General features: G+C 41.2%; 1 protein-coding gene across 18 annotated transcripts in view; it reads left to right on the forward strand.

The window, feature by feature from the left end:
* The window catches only part of picalma (phosphatidylinositol binding clathrin assembly protein a), a 55,917-nt gene extending 34,620 nt beyond the window's left edge, over positions 1-21,297 (forward strand). For 2 of the 18 annotated variants that reach the window (XM_079508545.1, XM_079508560.1), the window contains 11 exons: positions 688-785; positions 4,529-4,672; positions 5,653-5,715; positions 6,385-6,465; positions 7,739-7,855; positions 10,525-10,659; positions 10,860-10,890; positions 10,978-11,077; positions 14,474-14,533; positions 17,304-17,402; positions 19,832-21,297. In XM_079508545.1, coding sequence (XP_079364671.1) covers positions 688-785; positions 4,529-4,672; positions 5,653-5,715; positions 6,385-6,465; positions 7,739-7,855; positions 10,525-10,659; positions 10,860-10,890; positions 10,978-11,077; positions 14,474-14,533; positions 17,304-17,402; positions 19,832-19,846 — 943 coding nt within the window. In that variant the 3' untranslated portion in view covers positions 19,847-21,297. The remainder of the gene's footprint in view (positions 1-687; positions 786-4,528; positions 4,673-5,652; positions 5,716-6,384; positions 6,466-7,738; positions 7,856-10,524; positions 10,660-10,859; positions 10,891-10,977; positions 11,078-14,473; positions 14,534-17,303; positions 17,403-19,831) is intronic. The other 16 variants (XM_079508546.1, XM_079508553.1, XM_079508548.1 and 13 more) reach the window with 14 other exon arrangements.
* The last annotated feature ends 365 nt before the right edge of the window (positions 21,298-21,662 follow it).

The following is a 21,662-nucleotide window of genomic DNA, read 5'->3' on the forward strand; positions in this document are numbered from 1 at the left end:
ACAGTAGACTTAACTTGTATATGAAAACAATCAGCCAGGAATGGATTAGTACTTACGTTGGAGAACTACCAACAAAACAACAGAGCTCACAGCTGCATGTCTGCTGTAGAAAATCAAAAGAAAAGCAAGAAAAAGAAAAAGAAAAACATAAAACATATTAATATTAGCCTCGATTTTTGCTGGCTATGGGAAGAGGGGACTCTGATGAGTGTAATTTCTAGGAGCTCATGGAAGCCCGTCTTTCTCAGGCTGATTTACACCATAGTGACAAGTTGTCCTTTTGCGTGTATTTGTGAAATGGTGTTGGAGGAGACTGTCCACGACTCGTCATTAATGTCTTGGAAAAGCAAGCGGGAGCTGAATAGAATTGTCTTGTGTCTCGACTCGACTCCACTTAAACCGTACATGCTTCAATGACATCTACACCAAATCTTTCCTGAAAATGGCCAATCTACAATCTCTCAATGCATCGCTTTGCACGCTTCTACTGTAGCTCTGCAATTTTTCAACTATTATAACATGCCCAGAATAAGGACGCTAGGTTCGAAGTGATTAAGATCGAGTACGGGAGGAATGCAAATCCTAAATTCTTTCTGAATAGCGATGTCGAAGCTGGGTGTGAAAACTTGGCAGCTTTATACTAACGTTATGACCTCTTATTGCCCTTCTTCTCTTTATCCCTGCCAGCACTTCCAAGGCTGCCAACGACCTGCTGGACCTGCAGCCAGCCTTCCAGCAGCCACTGCCCCTCTCTGCTGGCATACCTGCTGCAAACTCCTGGGGAGGTGAGAGCTCTGCACGTTGGCACCACCTCACACCACGCTGGCACCAACACCTCAGTCCACGCTTGCACTAACACCTCAGTCCACGCTTGCACTAACACCTCAGTCCACGCTGGCACCAACACCTCAGTCCACGCTGGCACTAACACCTCAGTCCACGCTGGCACCACCACTCCACACCGCCATGCTTGCACGAGCACACTGTCGCTGTCTGGTGGAAACCATGTATATGCATTGTCCAAAACCGTGCCCTTTCAGGGGAAGAACCTGCATTCAATGGATTTAATAGAGTTATTTATTCACAAGCTCTTGTTGATAACTTTTCATTTTGTTCAATATTTAAAAAAACCCCAAATGGCAGATCTACAAGCTCACAATTTGTCGCTTTGTAGAGCGGCTATTTTTGCTACTTTTTTGTGACTATGTAGTTTGACGAAGTAATGTATTCATTATGAAACCAAGTAACGATGAGTCATTTTTGTCAGGTGAAACAAATGCCGTCTCCGTTGTGCATCTTTCCTGCTCTCGTGTGCGTATGGGTGTTGGGTAAAATCAGCCCTTCCGTGGTGCGTGTGTCATAGCTTAGGAGGCAGCCAATCATGACTGCGTCGCTACTACGCGATTGGTTGGCAGCGTTTCAGAGTATGGGGTCAGACGCCCTATGGCTTAGGCGGCATGGTGTCATCTCATCTCATTGATGACTAGGGCGCTCCATTGATGACTAGGTCGCTTACATTTCATGAGCTTTCATTAGTCAGGTTTCACCTGACCACAAACAATTGAAATATGGAGATGCAAGGTTTCTGCCAGACAGCACGCGCACGAGCACACACACACTCTCTCTCACTCACACTCTCTCTCTCTGTGTGGGCATGCTCATTGACGCACACACTCTACAGCTCACATTAGTAGTCCAGACATGAACATGCTCCTTCCTCTGGTGTCTGTGTGGGCAGCATTGGTTTGGTTAACATCAATTATCACGTATTATGCATGAACACACTACATCTGAATAAGAGCAGACAATGACGTAAAGAATAGCCCTCTTAGCATTACTCTTATTCATGGTTGAGATTAGAAAATGTACACCTTGAGTCTTTATTCCTTAATCTGCTGAAATGTGGCTGTAAATTATCATGTCCATTTCTGACACGTAAATATTCATTTAATCTGTATGCACCCTTTGTAAATACCGTATAGAAGTTAACAAATACATATTCTTTTGTATTACTCTGTGAATGGTTGTCCTTCCTCTGCACCTCGAAAATGTTTTCCATCCCCAATTTAGTTGTTATTCTAAATGACCTTTCTAAAGAGAGAGAAGGTCCGCAGCCCGTCTTAATGCTCCCAAAATAATTTAATAACGGAGTGGTCAAAAAATAACTACGTTAACAAACCCTGCCTCAAATCCTGCCTGTGTCCAATTGTACTGTACCTCAGCAACAGTTGCTATTTGAAGAAGGTCCTTCAGACTTGAACAAAATGGCAAAACGCCATTTTGAAAGCTGGGTGCTTTTTCACTGTTGTCCCATGTTCACATTTGGATTATTATGAATAGATCCCTCATTGCATTCCCCTTGGTCTGGTGGATATTGCGGAGGTATTAAAAAAAAAATCATAATTGCACTGCTGGTAGCATCGATTGGTCAAGACGCTCAATGCGCTTGTGCTTTTATATCGTTTTATTTCAGCGATCTGCAGGCAAACGTGACAGTTTGGAAGAAAGGTTGTCTGAGGAGGTTAGGAGGTACCAACCAACCTCTATAACCCCTCACCCTCTAAGGGATATAGCATTTAGAGAGGGAAGATGGAAATTCATCAATAGAAAGAGTGCACACTTGGTTGGTTACTGTGAAATCTCTGTGTCAAAGCACGTCAGAGGGTGATGTAAACAAACAGCAGAGATCTTCACTGTTCCAGTAGTGTGTGTATAGTGAGCGCCTCTAATGTTCCGAACCTAGAGCAGAGAGGCAGTGAGTAGAAAACGGTTTTGTCCTTGGAGAAAAACAGTTCAACTTCCGTTTGGAGTATGCTGGTGCTGACAGCTGTAATGTGATCATTTCCCCATGTCATGTGTCCCCAAGCCAATCTGCCTCAAAACCCTTCCTCCAACTCGCTGTGATTGGCAGACGCCTGTAGGGAGCAGTGGGTTTGCTTCACGTTGAAGAGACTTTGCGTACTGTAGTGCTTAGAGCATATGCCTTTCATGCAGAAGGTTGTGGGTTCGAACCCTGCCCGGGGTCGACATCAGCAAGGGCATGAGGTCGCAATGGGTTCCTAACGCCAGATTAAACCGTCTGACACCCCTGCCTGGACTTGTGTAACGGCACCCACTTTGAGATACCCTGGTCTACACTGTATATAATCCATATGGCCCCTCCAATTCACATGGAGTTATCCAAGGTGCTTGGGGGAATCGAACCCCAGTCAACGGTGTGCATGAACTGTACCGCTGCGTCACCCGAAACAGTTTGCGTCTATCAGCTGAAACACTTATCTCCAGTGCTTGCTAATGGTGAGCATTTCACCTCATTCTCATATCAAAGGTGTGTACACAATGATAAGGTTTGCACACTAAGATAATATTGCCGTTTGTCTTTACATGGTAAAGAATGTAAGTAATTCATTCACGTTCAATGCTGTCAAATTATATCCTTTAACTGTTTAGCATATCCATGAATATAAAAAAATCACACTTGCGTGAAGTGAGGGGCGCCTGACCCACATATATGGCAGGGTCACTTTAATTCATTGCAGATTTACTGCCACCTTATACATTACGAGACATGAATGCAGTGTGTTAATGTGTAAACAAAACCAGTCGCAAGATGTATATTGACCCGCACAACGTCATATGACTTTTACTGCTGTAAACAAATGTTAAAAGTCCATAGACTTGGCTGCCATATGATGTAATTTTAATAATATACAGTTTATATGCGTACAGTTGTTGGTAAATGTTAATAACCTTTTTAAACCTTTTTTTTGGGGGGGGGGGGGGGATTAGAAGCACGGAGATGAGCTAAACTTGAATTGTATTTGATATGGTACATGTTACATGTATTTTCATTCTAGCTACGTGCTGAAGGGTGTTTGCGGTCAATGAACTTTTAACTTCTTAACTGTCCTGATAAAACCGAGAAGACCTTTAAACTCTGGACTAGTTTAGTGGTTGTGATAAAGCTGGCTGTCTCTTCCCACAATGTGGGTCAGTGCAAGCAGAACAGCAGACCTCTGTAGGAAGCGGGATTATCAGCCCAAATTCTTCATCTCCCCACTGTGTGTGTGTGTGTGTGTGTGTGTGTGTGTGTGTGTGTGTGTGTGTGTGTGTGATAACCCACTAAGCCCCCTTTCGCTCCCTGCATGTGCTCTTACGTCCGATAACCCATTAAAGCCGGATTTATACTTGGTTGCCCGCCTGTGTTGTGTGCCGAAAATAGCAGAGCTACAAGCTCACAGCGCGCATCGCCGTGTGAGCTTCTAGAGTGGCTGTTTTCGGTGTGCGACACCAATAATGTCACGGCTTTCAGTCCCATTTCTGTGCCTGCATGTGGTCTCGTGTATGGTAACCCACTAAGTCTCATTTCTCTCCCTGCATGCGGTCTCGTGTGGAACTCTGCATGCACTTTTTTATTTTTCATTTTTTTTAATTAACTTTTACTCACCATTTTCTGTGCCATCTCTTTGTGCTTCTTCCTGTCTTCCATCTTCCACCTTTCTGTCTCGTCTTCCTCTACACCTCCCAGATCCTTTCACCTCTGCTGCAGAAGCCATGGAGGAATACATTCCAAACTCAAACCCTTTCCTCACACTACCCGTTGTTGACGCTGTCCACCTGTCCTCGGACGCCCTTAGCATATCCTCTAGGACGCCCAGCCATGAAGCGTTCGGTGGGATTGTGACCTCGTTTTCTTTTTCAGCCTGTGGCTTTGTACCGTTCTATACCCCTGCCTCGTTTCTGCCACGAGTCGCATGACACAATTCATCATTTATTGAGCTTCATTCAACTCTGTAATGATCTGTATTGAAATATGGCTTGGCCCGGTCAATATAGGAAGTCTCTTTAGATCAGTGATTCCCAAACGGGTCGAGACCCAAAAGGGAGATTAGATGTTTGAAAATAGCGGATCTAGAAGCACACAACCCACTGCTTCACGCCGTGTAGCGAGCTTGTAGAGCGGCTATTTTGAATTACTACTTCAGAATTACTTATTAATTATTTATTTTATTTATGGAATTTCTTAGATTTTCATTTTTTAAACATCTAAAAATCTTTTGAAATGTATGTTTTAAATGTAGGAAAAGAAAATGGGATTTTTACTCGAGTCGTGACCCATAAACATTGGTCCGTGACCCCAAATGGGTCCCGACCCAGTGCTTGGGAACCAGTGCTTTAAAATAATTGGATACAGCCAGGTTGGAGATTTATTTCGTTTTACGTACATAATGTTGAGTAAAATGGGGGAAGTAATGGAGACTGCAGTTGTACATTGTTTTTTAGGTTTGTATCCTCTTTGTCATTAAGGGCTTGTTAGCATCTTGTCACCGTTCTCACATTCAGGGCTTGTTAGCATCTTGTCACCATTCTCACATTCAGGGCTTGTTAGCATCTTGTCACCGTTCTCACATTCAGTCAAGTTCTGGCATTCTGCCGCATTCCAAATATTTGTTTAATTACAAGATAAGGCTATGTTCCCACTGTTTATTTGCATAGCTCTTAGCATTCTTTGACTGAGTCTATTCTACTGGCATTCTAGCTTTGTTTATATTTGAAAGGCTGACATGGCTCGTTGTTGTATGAACATATGGACATGTTGCATGGGCCTTGTTCCTTTTATTTATTTTTATCAGCGTTTTTGTTTTTCTCCAGATCATTACAATCCATTTTTTGATTCAAGCTCTTCCCTGGCATCTGACCTCGATACTATTTCAGGTACTGGAATTGGTAAAAAGTGGCTGGTTCATGCTTTCTAGGCTTTTGAGCTGCGTGACTGCATCAATGTGTATTAGCAAAGTGTTATGTGGATGAGTTGGAATATGCGAATGGTGTGTCCGGACGGATTTCAAATTTTGGACCATAAACCATTAACCACTCAAACCCTAGACGTTTCACACACAGTAGCAGATGTACAAGCTCATAACGCATCACATTTTTGTGACAGGTTGTGAGCATGTTGATCGCCTTTTTTCTGCCAAGATATTTGGAATAGAGTGCAAAGAAATAGAGTGCACCAAGTACAGAGGCAAGCAACTCATGTCAAGTACATGAATGTATACTGTAGAGGGTTTAAGTGGTTAAAAAAAACCTGCCTGTAAGCATATGCGTGTGTGCGTGTATAACTGCTTCCCCGTTTGGTTTTTGGCCGTTAGGTGCCGTTTGGCGTCGGCAGCTTGACTTGTGCTTGGTTAGAAGATGTGGTGATGAATGCCAGCTTCCTGGCCCTTTTCTTCTGCAAGTCTCTACCTGTGTTTTTATCTTAACCAGCCTTTCCTCTTGTTGATCTACTATATGTTCCTGACCTTTCTCTACTCCCCCCTTCTGTCTCTCTCTATCTGTCTCTGGTGCTTTGCCTCCCTCCTGTTCTTCCCGTCTGTGCATCAGACTCTTTCTGTGGGCCAGGCCCTTATGCCACCACCCCTCTCTTCCAAAATGAGCCCACTTCTGTAGCTGGTCTATTCAGAGGTACGTACCCTGCCCACTAGGGGCCTACTGTTGATTGTGACACCACATTTTGATTGTGTTTAGTCATAGATTTTTGCTAGGGACCCAGTTGGGAGGTCTGCCTGATACCCTGATTGATATTTGTTGATACCCTGATGATTACCCTGATAATGGCAGTCAGTGTTTCAAGGTTTTTGAAGTGAACTGGGGACTAGGGAATGGTATGTCATGTGTTGTGAAGTGGACTGGGGTACTAGGAAATGCTATGTCATGTGCTGGTATTGACCGTTACATATAACACAATGTTATCTGTGACAGATTGATGTATCTACCTTTACCAGAAAAGCTATTCTGTGTATATATGCTGCAATCTGCTGTCACCCTACACGTATGTTACAAGCAGACACAAAAAGGTGAAAGTGGAGCAAGGAAGTCTGTATGCATTAGGTGTCGGGCTGCATTAAACTTTCATGGCGAAATTGGAATCACCAGACAGAGTAACGAGCTGCAGAGGAATAGTGGCCCAAGGGACAACCGCTTGACCATATACACACAGCAGCCATGTTGCTCCTAATCGTTGATTTGGGTACTCGAGGTGGGGGGAGGAGTACGTTGTACGGGCAAAATGGCTGTGGTGTGAATATGGTCAATATGATAGAAATGTATACCGGTGGTGTCAGCCAGTTGGGCTTAACCCCTTCCAACATGGTGTCCCTATTTTGAGCATGCGGCGATAGGCTACATGAAAATAAAACGTCTACAAGCTCAAAGTGTCATGGAGCGACATTTTTTAAGTGGGTTTCAAGTGGTTAAATATCTGCATTAAAGTCAAAGCCAGTGTTTTTTCACTGCAGAGGTGGTTATTTAATATTGGACTCTAGGCTGGGCCACAACTGCTGAAAGGGTATACGCAGACGTACCGTTCTGTTTACATTCTGCGGTCATGAAAACCGTGCAGTAATTAGTCGAAAAGGTACGGCTTCCGGTGCGAGTACATACAATGGAAGTCTCGGCCTATATTTCGTCTGTAGTGTTTTTCCAGGCTTTGGTTCCCATGAGATGAGATAATGCTGGGGACAAGGTTACGCGGACTTATGGAGCGACAGTTAATCGAATCGATTTATTTGCTTATTAAAAACATAATCAATAATTTAATGAAATTATAGAATAATAATCTAGCTATTTAAGGGAGAAAAAACTGAAAAAGATAAAAAACGAGATCGGCTATTTAAAAAGAAATTGCGCATCACATTTGTGTGTATAAAATAACGCTAACTCTTCCCTCCTGTCTCAGCAGGGTTCACAGCCTCCCCAACCCCCCAGCAGACCACCCAGAACAACAGAGGCCTTAACGTTGACTTTGACTCTGTGTTTGGTCACAATGGTAACAACCTGGTCCTGGACTCCTCTGGTAAGTACCTAGGGTTGTCACCATTACAAAGTTATGTTGACTATTAATTGTCACACAAATAATTGCAATTGACAATTTAAATTGTGTTTTTTGCATTGAACACTAGAACGTCGCAATTTATATTTGCCTTTATAGGCTTCGTAATCACAAATTGCACAGAGCAGATGTGACAAATGACTTAAATATACAAAGAAAACACTGACATGTTTAATAATAATTAAAAAATAAATTTACAAAAATGACAGGCCTTCGCATTTTTCTAATCAAGCACAGTCAGTGCTTTTACCAGCCAAACTATTTCAATGTCATCTTTTTAGTGTCATTCATATATATATATATATATATATATATATATATATATATATATAGCCACTTAATATGGATAATAAGTTAATAATACATTACAGTGGGTGAATTAACAGTGGGAAGAGCACATTGTAAATGGAGGGTTCAAATCAATTAACCACTAAATGGAGTTAAACTGTCCTAGTTTTAAAACTAAAGCGTCCCGTTTCTGATTTGGGTCTGTGAGAAATGGATGTCCAGGAAGTGTTACAATGGAGATTTTATTATGCGTTATCTTATTAACTCATGCTAGCATGGTGAAAATAGACGTGATTATGGAACACTCACACATTATGGCTATGTTGACGAGAACATGATATTTTGTTGAGGCAAAACAAATATTAAATAATCACCAGCCAATGTTTTGGGTCGTTTCTTAAACTTACACGCCAAATGAGAAATATACTCTCATTTGGTGCTTGGCTGGTAGCCTATTACTTGCAGACCTGCACACAAACAGGCTTGCTGTCCTAACCATTCCTTAGTTGGTCTGATGTATTCTGCTGCCACCTATAGGTTTGGGGGACAAATCACATGTTCATTGGGTCTTTGGTGAATAATGAATCTTGGTTTGTGTACAACTGCTGCTGTGTTTCTACCATTAAATGTTTGATTTGGCCATGAATGTTTGGAATGAAGCCATTCCATAACGGTCATTTTCATGACTCAAACAGAATGTAACATTGAATGTGCTGTGAAGTATTGTGGTGAATTGAGTATTTGGTCACTCTTTGAGGCTGTTGACAACTGGCATAATATGAAATACACTTTATACCTTCACTGTTTTCATTTTTCTCATTTAAATTACTCAATCAAAGAGATGCAGTTGTTTAGACCAGTGGTTCTCAAATGGGGGTACAGGCGGTATGTGAGAAAGTAGAAAATGGAAAAACTGGAAACTGTTTAAATGAGCTCTAAGATTAACTTTATTGTTATGTTCTTAAATATATTCTTGAAAAAGTGTATCATTCGTTCATAGCATCGGGTGGATACCTTGTGTCCAAAACGGCTACTTGTCGGGATTCAAATTCAAAAGTAGCAAAAATAGCAGATCTACAAGCTTAAACCACTGCTACTTTTGTAATGCACTTGTAGTATGGCAAAGTAGGGCATTACTTTCCCCAAAAAAGGTCAAATATGGAGATATGAGGTTTCTGCCTGACGGCAACAATATGCTAGATTTTCTCCTTTTTCTAAACAACATGTTTAAGTTGAGTAAAGTGGGTTGGGTACTTTGATCCAGAAATCAGGAAAGGGGGGTACTGAAGCCAAAAAAGTTTGAGAACCACTGGTTTAGACCGTTGTTTGAACCACACATACCCTCGATGTTTGTGTGTGCATCCATTATGTCCATACATGTACAGAACATCTCATGGTGGTTTGCAGACCTGATGGAATAGCACTAGCACACACACAGCCCAAATCTCTTGTGGCCAACTGGCCATTCAAGATTTCACACACACACACACACACACACACACACACACACACACACACACACACACACACACACATATGTGATTACTAATGCAAAGTTCACTTAATCATGTCACCATCATTTTGGAAAGATTTTATTTTCTAAGCGCACTGGTATATCCCTTTACACGCTATATACAGTTTCAGTCCAATTTCATGTTAGGATGTTAGTACTTTATGCTGTTTCAGCTTGCACCAACTACAACACAACACTATGCCTGAAAGTTACTGTTATATTAGGATTTGGTGTGGACATTAACCAGTGTGGATTTGCACTTGCACATCTGCAATTGATGTACTCGAGACAATGTTGGCTTATCCATCTGTATAGTTGCTCACTTGTAACTATTTCAGAGAAGTACTGTGTTGACTTATCATTCTGAATAGTTGTTGACTTGCACATAGTTCAAGGAAGTGCTCAAGGCAGTGTTGACTATAATTAGTCCAAAGGAAGTTCTCTACTTCACATTCATAATAATTTCTGCACTGAGAGTTTTTGGGGATTTTTTGCTTACCATCTCACAATTCTATATTTTTTTTCTTCCTCCTTGTCACGGGGTAAACGCACTCTGGGGCCTTGGCTTTTGCATGGCATATGCATGACTGGGTGAGTTGGTGTGACACACACATTCCTCTTACACAGTCTTGGTATGATTGTTTTTTTGTTTTCTCTCAGTCCCACTTGCTTTGCCTCTCACTTACTGTCCTCTGTTGTTGTTGTTGTTTGTGGTGTTGTGTACATGTTTGTGCGTGTGGTTCTGTATCCTCGTTCTGTCGTCCTCATGTGTTGTCTTCACCTGGTCTGTGGCCCCAAACCTTCCCCTACGTCCTGCCCCCTTTTCTTTAAGACGATATTTTAGGCTGCCTCCTAAAACCAACAGTGGCCAACTCACCCAGTCAGGGCTTGAATCTCAGCTCCCAATATCCCAGCAGCAAGCTGGTGTCTGATGACCTGGACTCTTCACTGGCCAATCTGGTTGGGAGTAAGTACCCATTATCCACTTAACTTATTGACTGCCAGCCCTCCCCGCGCCCTATTCTCCCCTTGCCAGCCTTTTTCATTATAACTTACCTTTTCAAGACATATTGCAATGAAATAATTTGATAATGTGATATGATACATTCTGGTGATTTATTTGTATACTGTTTGTGGATTTATTCCCTTGCTTCCTTTCCCCATTAGATCTGGGAATTGGTAATGGTACGGCGAAAAAGTAAGTATTTTATTTTGAAAATCCCTCAATTCTGGGCCCTACTAGGCTAGCACTGCATGTGACCTTATGGATTCCTTTTTTTCCCAGTGACATGCATTGGAGTCAGCCTGGTGAGAGGAAACTCACAGGTGGAACTAACTGGCAACCCAAGATGGCCCCTTCCACCACGTGGAACCCTGTGTCCATGGTATGGATACTTAGTTTTTTTCACATAAATTCCTTTATTTTTGTCAATCTAATCATCAGAACCATTTGATGGGGCTAATGAGATCTGCAAGCTCTAAAAGTGCATGAGGTGTTGCAAGGTTGTAGATCGGCTATTTAGTGTAGAGCGAAAACGGCTGGGTGGCCTATAGAGGAATCCACGGAGGGGTGCCTTAGGCGCAGCCATTACTGAGGTCACGGTGTTCCATTAAGCGCAGCTTTACACCGCAGCACTGATTAGCTACACCTGGCCTACAGGCTGAGGGCACTGCTCCATGTCTATACAGCCCTTGGGAATCCGGTCAACTAAAGCCTCTTCCAGACATAAACACTGGTAAACTGTCCGGGGAATCGCATCGGGACATGGTGTTGGCCTTTCACCAGTCTCGAGTAGCCAGACAACAATTCCACAATCTCTCCGAATGCTATATAGAGTCTGGGACTAATCCGAGCAAGGAAGCTGCCATTTCCGTTCATGAAAATAGATTTTAAAATATCTTTAAATTTCTGCTAAGCAGCAAGCTATATATGCTTAGATGATTTATATTTATATTAGGATAAATGTGCGCGTCTGTATAAAGACAAAGTGGAGAGGAGGCTTCAATTCCGCTTTATCGCTTGCTCATGATCAGATCTTCCGTGCTCCAGATGGAAGCATTTGAAAATTGCATTTGAAAATTGTGAGGCAACAGTCTGGCCATGGGAGACTAGCCTTTCACATATGTAACATGCAACAGGAGAATGTCCGTTTTCAGATGCGTTCACACATTAACTTCACACATTAAAGCAAATAATATAGTGACATCACAATATCATCCCCTCCCCTAACCCTTCCCCCTTTCAGTTCAGGTGGCAAACTGGTGGGCATGTCCACATAAAAACATAATTTTAACACTTTCTGTACATTTTTTAAAACATTCTTCCTCCTTATTCATTAATAGTACCTGATGATCATGTTTTAGGGTGGACAAAATTCCACTCCATCTTTAAAAAGTTCAGTTCACTACTGTATCTCTCTCCAAACACCCCAAGACGTGGTGAGGCTTCACTCGTTGACAATTGAAGCGTCATCAACACGCCCACTCGCTGAATGTACAGTAAATTCACCAGACAATCACCGGGTGCATTCGGACATAGAGGAGTTTGAGCCAAATCAGACATTACTCGGACATAAGCCCAGTCCGCTCTATAAAATCTGTTTCATGTCCGATCCTACTGATCCGGAATGTTGCGTTCATACATACAGCAGAGTTTGAACTCTGGAAAACTTACATAATACTGTGCATGTCTGAAAGTGGCTCATGTTTAGGGTTTAAGTGGGTAAAGCTGTACAATTTCATAGTTACAAATAAAATGATAAATGAACATGGAGTATTTTACTGGGTAGAGAAATTCTTATTATTGTGCTAGCACAAAACGAGCAGTTGGAATAATCACCTTAAGATAAATGGTTTGGAGATATCAGCCAAACAAAGGTACAGCTGGATAGCCCAAATTTGTTATGCATCTTATATGTTGTCTCTCAATTTAGCAATGTTTGTTTGTTTATTCCAAGTGATTATTTTAATATCTCTGTCTGTTGCATTGTGTAATTGTTCTCTGGGGCCCGCCCCACTTTCAGAGCGGCATGTATTTCCACCAATATGTAAGTTCATCACTACTGTATTACAGTACATATGGTTGGAGCATTTCCTTGCTCTCTGACCAACGCTGGCATGCACTGGTTGATATTAACCGCTTCACGTACATCTGCTCCACATTGTCGAGTCAAGTGAGCACTCCACTTCTATCAGCCGCACTGCGCTTTCCAGGCTGAAACTGAACTGTGGACCACATTAACACAGCAGCCATGCCATGAGAGAGCTGGGACTCTGCCCGCAAAAAAAACGTCCCGACACTCCTCGTGTCAGGACAATCTAACCATATGTGTGTAAATACATAAGCCTTATTCTTTTGGTTGTGTGTAAAAAAAAAATATTGAAAAATATTCAACAACCGATGTAATGCTTAGTCATGTGACGTCAGACTAAGAAAAATCAGGTTTCCATAATTCCAAGTCTAGAATAGATACGTCTCCATGGATCCACGTAAATCTCCTTTCCCCACAGCGAGCTTTCTCCGCTAAAGCCTGATTTATATTTGGTTGTGCTTTGGTGTCACACGCCGAAAATAGCAGACCTACAAGCGGTGTCTGCTTTGATCTACAGTAAAAGCATTGTCTACTTGTAGATTTGCTATTTTCGGCGTGTGACACCGACATACAAGTATAAATTCAGCATGAGACCTCTGTACGAAGCACTACCGAGTAATTTGGTACGAGGCTTGAGGCTTTAGTTTTTCTTGAAGCATCTTTCAATGCTTTCATAGTTGAGTGTTCTTTGCTGGGAACCTCTTTAGTAAAGGCTATATGTAATATAACCCTGTCAAGTCAATTAGGCCCGGCCTAGAGTATTTGACCATGCTGATTGACTGCTCTCTCCTTAACTGTAAAACAACAATGGTCAAAGTTGACAGTTTGATCGCTCCATGAAACCTGCAGAGGGACAATCGCCTAATATAATCAAATAAACTCAATCAATTTTATCACCAAATAAAACTCAATCAGTCAATCAATGAAAACCTCATGCCTCACAAAACTTGTCGGGTTATTTCCGTAAGCAAGCCTAATGCCATGCAGCCACAAGCCTTATCATCATCACCCAGTTATTCATTATCTCAGGAACACTGGGTTTGCTGTCCGTATAACCATCCCCAACCCTGTAAAAAGGGACACATTCTGAAGAAGCGGCTCCTCTGAATGCATGAAACAAACGCAGTCTGTGATGAAAGCTACAATTTGGCACCACCGTCACGTCTGACTTCACCCGTCTCCCTCGCCAATGACTGAATAGTTAATGAAACGTATACTTCCCCAGAGGGATGGGTGTGAGACAAATCTGGGTTTGTTATCACTGCAGGGGCTGTTGGAGCAGCAAGCCCATCTCTAGAAAGAAAGTCTTCGCTCTCATCTCGCCGCTCCACAAGGAGGGCCTGCACCTGTCAGCAACGCCTCCTCTGTCTAGGACTTCTGCACCCCTCACCCCCTCCTCTAAATCTCTCTCCCTCTTTTTACTTTCTCCTGCATCTCTCTCTCTCTCTCTCCCCCTCTGGTGTCTCTTTAATTCTTTCAGCTAGGTTTCTCTTCTTTGGTATCACTATGAAACAATTTGCCATGTTTACTGGCCATTTCAGACTTTGAGCGTACCGAGCACGTTGATCCGTTATCGCACCCTTCCATTTTCAGAGATTTAGCCCACAGTAGTTGAGTACATGAATGCTTTTGTCTGTGGAAGTGTAGAACTAATCGTGTGTTTGTGTGTGTGTGTGTGTGTCCACCCAGGCACCATCTGTCATGGCGTTCCCTGCAACTACACCAACGGGCATGATGGGATATTCAATGGTGAGTTGGCAGGGGGCATCTTTTCAGCATGTATTTTTTTTCTTTGTAGTACAGATTCTCTGAAATAAACATAGTACATCTGATTATGACTTGACATAGTTGTTTAGGTATTAAGCAGAGCATATGTAAGTAAGGTTAGAGGAGCTTATTGTCGGTATCCGCCGAAAACGGGGAAGGATATCCCCATTTCAATGCACTACACCAGTGGGAGATTGAAAGCTGAGGTGGAGCGCAACACCTACCATTGCGAGTTGGTGGTGCCTGGGATCGAACCCATGACATGAGTGCTCTACCAACTGAGCTACCTGGACACAAGTAGAGCATTGCAATGAATGGAATTTAGACCATACACTCCAAAATCCTTTTCAGCATGGAAATCTTTGCACTGTCAATGAGATTCGGTAGTTTCACACAATCTGAGAATATTTTAATGACTGCTCATTTTGTGTTGGTGTGTCCATTAGGCCAATCATTCACTGCACTAGTCATTTCAGAGCTCTGAGATGGGCCTCAATGAGGTTCTATTGTACTATTATGATGGTATAAACCCTCAAGAGAGCAGTGTGGAACAGCACAGGTCAAGTCACCACTTGGGTGATTCCTGCATGCTATTTCAGTAGTTGCTACTCCTAGTGTCAGTTTAATAGGAGCGCTTTGGGGGAAACATCTGACAGACACTGGGGCACCATAACACTGCTTTACAAGGAACAGCTGACTAACGAGGAACATCAGACCGGCTAAAAATATTCTGAGGGCAGTGGGAGACAGGTGTGCCACCTGCAGAGTTGCAAAGTGTATTTATTCTGCAGATTACATGGCCAGGTGCAATTTTTAATTGAGATGAAATCTCAATTAAAATTATTATGGTGATATATATTGAACAAAATGTATGTATTGATCGGCCCAAAAGCATTTACGTGCTACAGTGGTATAATATCCCCAGCATAATATAGTTAGTGTATATGTGCTGTAAAGTTATTCAGTGTTAAACAACCCATATAAACATGTTTTCTACCACAGCACACACATTTATCTCTTAAAAGAAACATTGCAGGTATTGAACATGTTATGTTATGGGTGACCTGTGCAAAGCTCACATAAAACGTCCTATCTAATTATTTTTATTTTGTTTAGTTTATTTATTTAGCACATAGTTATAAACAATAGACAATACATATATACATGTTTCTTTTCCCTTTTTACCTCCTTTATGATAAATTCCTGTTCTGTTCTTTGACTATATACAGTAGAAGTGTCTATTTGTAAGTCTCTAAATGTTTTGATGAATTGAACAAGGTGGACCCTCTTGTAAACAAGTGTAATGCTTAATTGGGTCGTCCACTCACAGTTAGCAGTCTTTGTATTGAGTTTGTGCTTGAAATGTAGTACTGTAATTCTGCAAACTGTTAATAAATATTTCAATCAATCAAACATATCAATGAACCCAAATACTGTGCAAGGAAAGGAAGAAGCCAGCTGGCTTATTTGGAATCCTTTCCTTAATGGGAGAGGTCATTAATTAAACGGATTGAAAGTTCAATAAGAACAATACAAAAGAATACAAGTTGACGGGAGCAGCTGTGCAATAAGGAAATAAAAACACAGAAACTGCACAAAGGAGAATAGACAATACAACAACAAAAACACGAAAGAAAATATAACACATCAAACTAAATCATGTAGACTACGAGGAAGAAATAAGATATTGCTTTAGATGTTTCTTGAATATTGGCAAGGATAATAATTTAAGTGATGCATCTAGACTCTAGATGCATCACTAGATTCTAGATTCTAGAGAGTTCCACAAATGAGGGCTACCCAACAAGGCAAAGAGATGATTTAATGTCAGAAGTGCAACGAAAGAAATTATGAAAAGAGGGAATGTCTTGTTTGCATTTTTTATTTAAACAAACGGGTTTGAAAAACATTTACTTTTCAATAGTTAATAATTAATATTTTATAAAGAGGAGCAGATGGCTCATATCTATTTGAATGTGAAATCATTCTCAGAAACCTTTTTTTGAATGATCAGTAATTTTGTGAGATATGTTGTCTCATTCTGTGCGTGTATAAAAAAAAAACCCAATGCATTTTGATCAAGTTTTATGAGGGCTTGTGACGTTTTTCAACCCAATGAACGCATGCATTGGAAGTGTGGGAAGTCTGAGGTTTGTCTGCCTTTGTTGCTGTCCCTACTGGGGTGGCAGTGGATCAGGGGTAGAGTGGCCGGTAGAGCAGCCGGACGGGAGGCTCCCAGTTCGATCCCGGGCTCCCCCAGAGTTGGTGTCGGAAGTGTCCTTGAGCAAGACTTTTAGCAAAATGTACCCTACTCCCTAGTCCCTATGTACAATTAACCACATTATTCTACTCTACTTCTATTACTGGATTGATACTCACCCTGGATCTACTGTGTTCCTTACTGCTGTACTGCCATTGGCAACTAAATTACCCCCCCAGCAGGATCAATAAAGGTCTATATCCAGAACAGCGTTTCCCAAATGGAATGGATGAAGAATTCCAAAAGATTTCAAACAATTTATTTTTATTTTTTCAGAAATAGCATTTTTTTTAAAAGCATTACAGAAATTGTCAAAACAAAATAAGAAAATCAATAACAACCAAAACAATATCTACAAGAATAAATGAATCACACGCAATGTGAGCTTGTAGATTGGCTATTTTATCTTTTCGGTCATAGTAAATGTCAACGCAGTTCCTCCTCTAAACTCTTGTAGATCTAACTTATTTATTATGTGTTCTCACCCCTCAGCCTCCTCATATGGGCTCAATGATGACCCAACCCACCATGATGTACAACCAGCCTGCCATTAGGCCAGCCAACCCCTTTGGTGCTACCCCTGGTGCCCAGGTAATGGCTTTCTGTCCTCTCCTTCCTCATCATCCGGTTAAGAGTAGGGCTGCAACTATCAGTTACTGTATGTTCTTAGCAATTATTCTATCGATAATGTTTTTGTATAATACAATAATCAAGGAGCTAATCTTTTTTTTATATATATATATTTTTTAAATTGATTACTCAATTAAGCCTTTTTTTATTCTTGTTGCATAACTGTGTCGTGCAACTTTGACATTTCCAAAACTTGATCATTAATAGATTATTTAGTTGAATCTAGATTATAGTTTATTTTTGAGGGGCAATATCCCCTCCTATGTCCAGCTTTTGGTGTATGTAACCCAATTTTTATCTCAAGACAAACATTAAATACCATTGACAATGAATGAATGGACAATTTTGAGGGATAGGGTTACAACATTGCGTAACACAAACGATTGATGACTAAGGTGAGGGCGCAAATTGTGATTGGCTGGAATGAGATGATCAGAGCGCCCCTCACTTCACAGTAACGGGTGTGATTAATTTTTTTATTTTTTTGAATCAATTTGATCAATGAAATATTGCATTTCTAGTTAAGATTAAGTGACTCAGTCAGCCAGTTCAAGTCCAAAGCAAAGAGGTTGACATATGATATGCCAGTCTGATGGTTTCAACAATATGTATTGTGGTCTGACTGGCTGTAGCAGTACTAGTGCTGCCCCCTAGCTTTGGAACAAGGAAACAAACTTATTTTAAAGATGGTCAGCCTCATCCATCAATTATGTTTCAGGATGAAAAGGACTTTAATGTTACTAATGAGTAATGTCGGGCATCATTTTGAGGTTAAAGATACAGAGGAACTGTGGGCCTCGGCTTAAATGGGCATAACTACAGGTAACCAAGTAATCAGGATGTCATGATAATAGAATTAAACTAGAACAAAGTAATGTGTCCAGTGTAGATAAATGATGTGCTTATACTACAGTGTTCTATACTCTGTAGTTCCAAGGCACACCTCATAGAAGTGGCAATTGCTTCCAGTGTCATCTAAGAGTCATGGAACACTGTCCAGCCGCATCAATACCAACTCATAATCTGCATTGCTTTACTTATGGGGGGGGATTGCATGAGTTTTATTTTTTTCCCTCCGCATCTTTAGCACCTTGTTTCTTATCCTCGGCTCTCCATTTGCTGTCCTGTCTGCAGTGGTGGGAAAAGTACAAACATGTTTTACTTAAGTAAAAGTATCAATACTGCAATGTAGAAATACACTTTTTACAAAGTAAAAGTCCGGAATTCAAAATTTACTTGAGTGAAAGTACAGTAAAGTATTGGAAAAAGTACCAAAATTAATCATTGTGCAGAAGTTCAAAATGTATAAAATCTTTCAAAAATAGCCAATCTACAAGCTCGCAATGCGTCCCACCTTGTAGATCTGCTGTTTTCTTGTAGATCTGCTTATACTAGATCTAAAGTTTTCATAATAATTGTAGTGGAGTAAAAGTACAATGTTTTCTTCTGCGATGTACTTTGGCACAGTACTTGAGTAAATGTACTTGGTTACTTTCCACCACTGCCTAGTGCCTGTATGTCGGTCATCCTCTCATCTGTCCTCTCTGAATCAGTTGTCCGCAGCCTCTAGTCTCTCCAGTCACACTCCTCTCAGAGAACCAGGGAAGGACCCCTTTGCACAGCTCTCTCTCCAGAATTTCTTATAGAGCCATCTTTTAGGTACAGCTTGTTCTCTGCGCTTGTTTTGAGTGTTGACGTCCATCAGCAGACAGCATGTCAATGTAGTTTGTTACTCATTAACTGCCGTGAGTTTGCACTGACTGTCATATGATGGCTGATTTAGTTGTGCTAATAACACTGTCCAGCCACACGAGACCATTCCATTTATGTTCTGTAGCTAGCTACACAAAACCCTCTGGTAATTTATCTCCGAGACCTCACTGTACAAATGGAACCAAATGGACTTTTACTGGTCCGTAACTCTAAGAATGTAGAATATTCCATTTGTACACTCGGACAAGCTTTCGTATCTTTTCTCTCGGGTAGGGCCTTGCGGTATTTGCCTTCTTGGGAGCGACCCATGGAATTGTGTTTGGAACACCCATTTTCTTGTGTGTCTGTCTTCAGGCTTGACCAGCATGGTGTGATCTGATGTGACATGACATGATCTGACATCTACTAGCTCATGTGTTTTAAAGGTTATGTTTTAATATAGATTCTTTTGCAGATTGCAATACCTTCCAACTCACAGATGTGTGAAAATGAGTCATGCATTTATCTTTTTCTTATTTTTGTGATGTTTGATGTGGCAGGGTTGTTTTTGTTTTGTTTTTTTGGACAAATGTACCTGTAAAGACTGATATGGGACTAGTGGCCATATTTGTGAGTCAGGATTTGTTCACCCACTTCCAACAACAACCTGACCTTTGTGTTTGTCATTATCTTTCCAGATGCAGTTTATGTAACCTGAAAGCAGGAGTCTTTAGCCTCCTGAAAAGAAATTACCACAAAGTAAAGAAAACAAACGAAAAAAACAAAACGCAAGCAAACATCCAGTTTGCGGTTTCTGAACTCCCCTCTCTCTGAGAACCACGGGAACTCGGCGGAATGAAATGGCCAGACGGGGGAAGGGGCCGAGCCATCTCCGAAAGGCATCAAAGTGGACATTGTGCCCATCCAAGTCACGTCTTCTCTAAGAGAAGAGTGCACGCTGCCATTCAAAGACCATCTGGACAGGGATCACTCTGCCCCTACTGTACCACGGACAAAGAGAGAGACAAAACACCCCAAAGGGAGACATTTTTACTTGTATGTATCTGGAAGAATTTGTCAGGTTGCTGTCCCACATACACACGGCTTGATATATTTTTTCCCCTCCTCTAGGTGAGGGAGAGGGGATGACTTGATTTTGCCGAACATGATTACCTGATTAAACCAGCCTGAAATTAGGACAAAAGGCAAACTCCTGTTTATACCATCATTTGTTTTTCTTTTCTTTTTCTTTTTTTTATGTATTCGTTTGCAGTAGACATTCCTTGTGTATTGTTTGTATTTATTTATGATTACCCGCAGAGAGAATGACATAAAAAAGGAAAGGTAACTAGTGATATTGAACTATCCCCTGTGGGAGGTCTTCAGGTTTATTACATACGTATGATTGATTGTAGAATTGGGTTTTGAGAGTGACTGAGTTAAAAAAGAATAAGTTAATATAAAATGAAATTATATGAAATGTTTTGCTGTTGGGGGCACTAAGTATTCCCATTACTTGCATGATGCCTGGTACAGTTCTTTGTGACACAAATTGTCACATTGAAAATGTATAATGGACATGATGAGATTTGTTGACTCGACGTCAATTCTGTGAGTTAAATTTGGCGAGGGAAGACTGTCACTTCAGCAAAAGTACTACATTTTGTGATTGAGCCAGCATTGCATTGGAAAGGAATCTGCATTTCAGCTATTCTACGCTTTTGGCATGCCATTTACTCATACATTTAACAGTTCTACTGGCTACCCTTTTTACCAACCTGAGTGTTCAGAGTCCCTTTCATGCCTGGGTCATATTTCCAACAGGCAAGCACTGGGGCATTTTTGCACAATGGGGCGGTGAGACATCATAAAGAAGTAGGTGTAAGTGGGGTCAAACCCTATCCATATCAAGCTGGTCGGGGAGCGTCCTTTTGTCAACAGCAGAGAGGTGCGGTTGTGCAGGAGAATGGAGCACTGTTGATCGGTGCTTTGTGTACATAAAAGTGATCCTGTCAACCGGGGCTGTGGATGGGATGCCGGTGTGAAAGATGGCATGAACATGAAAGGGGCTCTCTTTAATCATCAATTGAGCGCATTTTCTGCATTGTCCCTACAGATTATATTTTTGTTTTTTGATTTTCCAATAAAGTGCAAGCTTCCACAATTGTTGTACTGCGTCTTATTCCCTGATACCATTCTAGACCGGTATCAGTATTTTGTTGTCACTGGTCTCCGAATGTATAAACTGTTATACAATCCAGGCTAAAGCTACAATTTTGTAAACCAATGGCTTTTAATCAGAACCTATAGTAGATGTTAAACTCAGAACTTCTTTAACGTTTGGGGGATGACACTTTTCTTTCTTTTTTTTTCCTTCATTGGTGAAGACAACGGGACACGAGTGACATAAATAAACAGAAAATCCATACATTTCTTATAGATACAGATGTATAAATGGAATAAAACTTGACACATTTGGGGTCCCAGGAAGCCCCAACTTCCACAGATGGGTGGTTTGTAGCAGGACTG

This window comes from Electrona antarctica (genome assembly GCF_951216825.1).
Source record: "Electrona antarctica genome assembly, chromosome: 8".
In the NCBI taxonomy this organism is placed as follows: Eukaryota; Metazoa; Chordata; class Actinopteri; order Myctophiformes; family Myctophidae; genus Electrona; species Electrona antarctica.